Below are 6,909 nucleotides of genomic sequence, written 5' to 3' on the forward strand. Positions count from 1 at the left end.
ACTTAATTTCATTTAATGTCAGCATAAATCTGTCTGTCCTGACGAAGCTTGTTCAATCACATAAAACACCCTGAAAATACTTTAGGTTTCTGGGTGTAACAGCAAAATGTATGCGCTCTGTATTCACCTAGAGGTAAAACCTCAGACATCAGAAGGAGGTTGAATCCGGTAAAAATAAAATAATTATTTTTCTGATGGTTTAAATCTCATATTTGAATCTAATTTATATTATTTAACAACTTGAAGTCAAAATCATATTGTGTTTTTAGTTACGTTTACTGAATCTTGAGCAAACGTTGGTAAAATCGCACCATATTGTCGGCAGGGGGCGACAGAGAGCAGGACATCACAACATTTAGCAGAAGAAGAAAGAAGCAGGAAGTGATAACAAATAATCATTTACTACGTGGCTTTAAACATGGTAAGAAACATTAGTAAATTGATAAACAAATATGCATTATGAAAGACAGTTTTGTAAAGAGTTTAGTTTATTATAAAGTCTGCCAGGATTGTTTGGAGTTGCAGCATGAAGCTAATGTTTCGGAGGCTAGCCTGTTAGCCTGTAGCGTCGCATTTATCTTAGGTCTGATTTTATACAATTATATAATAATAATAATCCTAATTTAAAGTTTTAATAGTTGTGTTAGTTTGAGTCTGAAAGTCTCGGTTTGAAGATGTTTTAGTTTAACGGTTTATAAAGAATCTCTTAGCGTTTCTATTTCTCTGTTCAAAACAGACATTTATCGTTTATTTGCTCATAATTTTTCTAGATTTATAAAACCGTTCAAACCCGAATTTACTTGGAAACGTTGTTTGTCCAGAAAAAAAGTTTTATTGTAAGTTTTAGCACATAAATCTCATTTAGCCTAAAATCTTTAGATATTTGTGTGGAGTTTGGTCTGAAGACGGCCAGTCCTGACTGGACTAAATAAAACCATGAAAAATGGAAAAACAGCTTTTTTTAAACCTGAACTGATCAGCAGCTGTAACTCTGAGTATTTATTATCAGATGACGATAAAATAATAAAAAACAATACTTTTAATCCGTATTCCAGAATAGAACGTCTCAATATTTTGAGACAAATCTGATAAAATGTTAATGTTTCCTTGTGAATTCATGTGTGTCACGTTTAGATGTGTAAGGTTTGAATAAAAATCCTCAGAGGTCTGATTTATTATTTTCTGAGTCAAAGTCTCCAGCCTGAAGAAAAAAAGAGGAATATAAATAATCTCCCATATTTAAAAGTTCAGGAGTCAGACCTCAAAGAAAGTCTTTAGTAAAAACATGAAGTTGATTCCCAGCTGGAGTTTGATTATATTCTGGATCAGCGTGGAAAATAAAAATAAAATAAAAGCATCTGTCTGTTCATCTTTCTTCCCTCTGGTAATGTTGGATCCGTCCTTGCTCTCAGTCCCAGGGTTCTCCAGGTCTCCCGTTTGAAGTCTGGCCAGAATAAAAAGCCAAACTGATGAGAAAATGTTTGTTTTCAGGCTACCGGAGCGGACCAGGCTGTTGGGATGAGTCTGGTTGGGTTCAGCCTGCTGCTGTTCACGTATTACACGGTGTGGGTCATAGTGCTGGTACGTTCTGTCCTACATTTAAGAACCGCAGTCACTCAGACTTAAATGGTACTGGGAGAACAATTAGTTGTAATGTTTATTCTTTTATTATTAGATATTTATTTAGCCTCTCTGGCTGATTGTTGTCATTAAATGTTGTGTTGCAGGTTAGTTCTGACAGAAGAATACTAGAGATGCACAGATAGTTTGTTTTTTTAAGATATCGGTACCGATCCAATAAGTAAAACTCATATTAATATGTTGTTTATGTGTGATTTTTAATAACCTTGTATAGAGACGCAGTGCAGGATCAGTGTGGAAGGAAGTCCTGCCTGATCATGTTCTCTCGTTTCCTCCTGCAGCCTTTTGTGGACGGCGATCATGTCCTTCACAAATACTTCCTGCCTCGGGAATACTCGGTTATCCTGCCGGGAATCGCTGCGGTGGTCCTGCTGCTCTGCATAGGTCAGAGTCTCTGATTCACACATTCTGGGCTTTCCTCTGACTTTCAGTTCATTCTTAGTTCATTCTGGTTCACACAGAAACACGCATAAAGAAGCGCTCGTACACATAGACATAATATAAGAGTAGACGCCTCATTGGGCGGGTTCTGCCTATGCTGCGATGCGTCAGAGCGTCCGCCATCTTAAATGTGGCAAATCTGTAGTTACTCAGTCACTTAAACAGTATCAGAGGGACTTTAATCTCTCAATATACTTTGTATTCGTAGTATTTCTTAATATTACAAGTTTATTTTCGTATCCCTTTAGCTTCATTCTCCTGAATTTATTCTCCTAAAGAATAAAAATATTTAAAATAATCTAACCTGGCCCTATTACTCCAGGAGTGAAATATTTCTGCAAACTGTGACTATTATGGAAACGTTCCCTCTTAATTCTCATAATATGACGGTTTTCTCATAACATTATCACTTTTGTGTTTTTGTTTTTTTTACTTTATTGACCTAGGACTTTTTTTCCCTCATATTATTAATTTTACCTCTTTAATACTCACCCAAAAAGTCTGTTCCTAAAGGTTCACATGTGACACGGTTTTATGAAATAATGAAGACCACAATGTTTAGATTTAAAAAATTGATCCTTTATATATATATATATATATATATATATATATATATATATATATATATATATATATATATATATATATATATAGCCTGTGTTGCCACTCTGCAGCTTTAGTGTGTCCAGTTTTGCAACATGGTGCAGCCTTAGTTTATAGAAAGCAGATACAAGTAGTGAAATCAGCCAGAATACATTTCCTTGCAGCACAGGAATGAGGCATCTTCTCTGATCCACGTTCACAATAACAGAACTCAACTTTTTTCTGCCACATACAATATGGCGGTGACGCTGACGTGCGAACCTGCGCCCAACGACGCGTCTACGTATATGATGTCTATGCTCGTACATACACGCCCGTGGTGCGCCGGTCCGCTCTGACCGCAGGAACCGCAGCCTTCTGTGTTACGTGATTCAGAGACGCCGAGGCTGATTAGCTCCTCACCAGCATGGCTGATCATGGCTGCCTGTGAAAGAAGTCAGGAGGAGCTGGATGTGGGTCGTTTTTTTCTCATTCTGTGAGAAAATGAACGTTAGCTGTGTGATAGCTGGCCCTGCGACCTTCTCAGACTGTGGCGGGACTCTGATATGAATTTATTCAAGAGTTTCTGTCTGCAGCCACAACACAGACCACTAACCAGAAAGTGTCCAGTAGCCGCGCAGAGCGGACGTTCACTGCAAAAACGGAACTAAAAATAAGTAAAATGTTCTTAAAATGAATGTATTTGTCCTTGATATGAGCAGATAAATAAGATGATTTGCCAATGGAATAAGATTTTTGCACTTAAAATAGGAACAACTCATCTCCATCATCTTATTTCAAGTGCAGGATGTCTAATTATCTTATTTTAGGGGTCAAAATACTCATTCCATTGGCAGATAATCTTATTTACCTGCTCAAATCAAGGACAAAAACATTAACTTTAAGAACATTTTACTTAGTTTTAGATCCATTTTTGCAGTGTTGTTAGCAGAAACCAACAGAAATGACGACGCTGCGTAGTTCTGGCTGTAAACTCGTCTATAAAGTCTCCTCATCTTTGCCTCTTTGAGCTGTTTTTCGCTGTTTTCTCTGTTTTTGCTGCTGTGAATAGTTACTGAAGGTTTCTCTGCTCCACAGGAGCCTTCGCTGCCGTCGTCATTTGGAAAAGTCGTAAACCAAAGAAGGACTGAGCTCCGTCAGCGGCGAGGAGACGAGCGGTTTCCTGCTAAACGCCGGCACACATGTTCTGCTCGCCGCTTTAGATTTAAAAGTCTTTATGTTCGGATCCGTTTTGGGATTCATTGACAGAAGAGGAACACGTTTCTCCACACATGCAGCCAGACGTCCTGATGATTTCAGACACGCCTCCAGCAGAACTCTGACCCGATCACACGTCTGGGTTCTGCTGAAACCCGACGGCAGAACGGAGCGTGTTCTGCTCTGGTTCTGTGAGGAACCTTCTCAGATCTAACACCTGGAGACGAAGCGACCATTAAACCGAGGCTGATGTGTTAAATGATGAAAACTGAGTCAATGTTTGTCGTTTGGAGAGAAAAATGTCTGAATCTTCTGTGAAAGTTTATTTAGAGAAATAAATAAAATAAATGTTTACAGATAGTTTTAATTACATCAGCGTCAACAACATATTTCCCCGTAAAAAACTTATTATTTTTGCTGTTTTTATAAACGATCACATAATCAAACAGTCGTTAATTAGAGTAGAAACAAAAAGCTGATTAATTTCATTAAGGGAACAAATCTCTCCAAACCAGCCTGACCCTGTGTGATAGTAAACTTAACCAGTAGTAGTGTGATTTATTACATTTATCACTGATTAAAGGAGGCAGTTACTTTTTGACGCAGAACAGATTTACCCCTTTAAAAAAAATTAAATCCTGATTATAAAACTGCTTTTAGTTTTTATTCAGTTATTTCACAGAAGCGTATCATCTTTACATAAATGAGGCTTTTTCTTATTCCAGCTGAATGGAGATACAAGTTTGTCTGACAAAAAAGTTTAATTAGAAATAAACCAAGGTTTTATCTAAAATAGTTAAAAGATTCATGTTGACAACATTAATCCTTCAATCGGGCAGCAGATCCTGATTTAAAATGTCTTTTAGCAAACCTATCACTGATAAACGTTTTATAAGCATGTTTATAGGTGGGAGTGATTTTATATGAACCTCGTCGTGTTTGGGAATGAATTAAATTACATGTAACATTATTTTATCAGTTTGCTTCAGATCCTTTCACCTTTCTGAGGATTTATTTAGCCTGATATTTTGCTGAATATTTCCAAAGTTCTGGGTAATTCAGGGATTCCTAGCAAGGCGTCTGTTACATAAAGTAATAAGTCGTCAGCATATAAAGAAACTTTTCATTCAACGCTTCAGTGTGTCATATTATTATTATTATTATTATTATTAATATATTATTATATTATTACAATTACAGTGATTAGCTGCTATAATTCTGACCTCCTGTCATACGGCTGATGCTGGTATGAAGACACATTTATGCCCTCAGTCCTTAATATTACACAAACGTTTGAAAAATAGACAACTTATCATTTTTGATAAATATCCAGTAGTACATGTTTAAGAACCACCATTTTATTTCTGTTTCTAGGTTTTAAAATAAAACAATAAAACCTGCTAAAAGAGGATGGATCCATTTTCTTCTATGAGATGTTGGTATTTATGGAAAATTGTGTAAAAAAGAAAAAAAGCTGTTTCTAACCTGATGACAAGAACTGATTCTAGATATTATTACTGGTACTTTAAGTGTTGTGGAAATTCAATGAAATTATTCAGTTAATCAAAACTGTATTTTTGTCTTTATATTTAGAAATATTAGTTAATTCTTTTGTCATTTTAGGCCAAAATTATGAAGGAAGCTGCAGCAGCGACAAACATGGGTGGAATAAAGGAGAGGCTGGTCTGCAGCAAAAGGATAATTTTTGTGACCTAGGCTGTTCACCAGAGATATGAACCCGGTGAGCTGACCCAGCATGCACTGCTTCCAGTGAGCTGCCGGTTCTGGGTGGGTTCTGAAGGAGGTGTGAGGCTACAGCAGGAAGATCTGATCAGCAGAGATAGACGCTCGTTAGGAGGTCAAAACGGACGATTGGCTCCTGCATGGTCAGGCAGACAAACTGGACCCTGAAACCCAGACAGGAAGAGTCGGTACCGGTACTGATGACCCGTTTAGGCCCGTTAGGATTTATATGAATAAAGGTTTATATCCTCACATCCAGGCACAGATTGACCTGTTAACGACCGTCTAGTGAATCCTAAAATCTGAATATGAGGAAGGAGACTAAAAAATAAGAAACGTCGCATTAAAAATATAACATGAGGGGAAAGAAAATATTTTTTATTTTATTACCTTTTTCTATTATATTGAAAAAACAAAACGTTTGCTAAATAATCTCCAGCAATAAAAAAGAACCCATTATGTAATATTGAAATAAAATAATATTTCAGCTCTAATAAAATATACATATAATGTTGTCAGATACTTAAAAAAAATAAAAAAAGTTATTTTCATGAGTTTTTATAAACAACAGTCTCAAAAAATAGGATTTTAAATTTTCATATTTTTTCAGGCATTAATATTATTCCACAGGGATTTAATGGGTCGGTCTACAGTAACACCTCATTTTTTTTATATTTCTGCATTAATGTGCTTAAAAATATCAGAATATCTCCTCCAGCTTTTTGCTGAAATACAGATTTAACATTAATTTATTTCCTGGTGGAGGTTATTTTAAACACGTTGTTGGCAGAAATGATCTTCAGCTGATTCTCAGCCACAGGACGGCAGTTTGTGACACGTTTTATTTTCCTTTAAGGCCAATTAAAAACTGGTTTTGTTTCTATATTTTTAACTTCCTTACTGCTCCAGAACAAGTAAAGGTTCCTGAACAGGTTTTCAGCTCATTAGGATCAGAGGGAAAGTTTTAGGCAAGGTAAATTTATCTGTATAGCACATTTAGGTACAATGACAACACAAAGTGCTTTAAATGATTAAAATATAGGAAAATAAAAGCAAGTTGGAATAAAATGTACAAGAAATTAAACAAAATTAAACAAACTACAAACTTAAACTAATGATGTTTCAATAAAACAGTTTAACTAAAACAGTCAAACTAAATAAATGTGTTTTAATCTTGATTTAAAGGAACTCAGGCTTTCAGAACCTTTACAGTTTTCTGGCAAGGCAAGGCAAGTTTATTTATATAGCACAATTCAGTACAAAGACAATGCAAAGTGCTTTACA

The 6,909-nt window shown here is 35.9% G+C and overlaps 1 protein-coding gene across 1 annotated transcript; it reads left to right on the forward strand.

The window, feature by feature from the left end:
- The first annotated feature begins 312 nt into the window (after positions 1-312).
- On the forward strand, positions 313-4,252 carry dpm2 (dolichyl-phosphate mannosyltransferase subunit 2, regulatory). The gene is made up of 4 exons (XM_012853543.3): positions 313-421; positions 1,492-1,581; positions 1,923-2,025; positions 3,763-4,252. The coding sequence occupies exons 1-4, from the start codon at positions 419-421 to the stop codon at positions 3,813-3,815; spliced, it is 249 nt and encodes an 82-aa protein (XP_012708997.1). The 5' UTR covers positions 313-418; the 3' UTR covers positions 3,816-4,252.
- The last annotated feature ends 2,657 nt before the right edge of the window (positions 4,253-6,909 follow it).

This window comes from Fundulus heteroclitus, chromosome 8 (genome assembly GCF_011125445.2).
Source record: "Fundulus heteroclitus isolate FHET01 chromosome 8, MU-UCD_Fhet_4.1, whole genome shotgun sequence".
Classification (NCBI taxonomy): Eukaryota; Metazoa; Chordata; class Actinopteri; order Cyprinodontiformes; family Fundulidae; genus Fundulus; species Fundulus heteroclitus.

Coding starts and splice junctions, on each gene's coding strand:
- dpm2 (XM_012853543.3), top strand. Junction 1,582..1,922: donor CGGTGTGGGTCATAGTGCTG/GTACGTTCTGTC, acceptor TTCCTCCTGCAG/CCTTTTGTGGACGGCGATCA. Junction 2,026..3,762: donor GGTCCTGCTGCTCTGCATAG/GTCAGAGTCTCT, acceptor TCTGCTCCACAG/GAGCCTTCGCTGCCGTCGTC.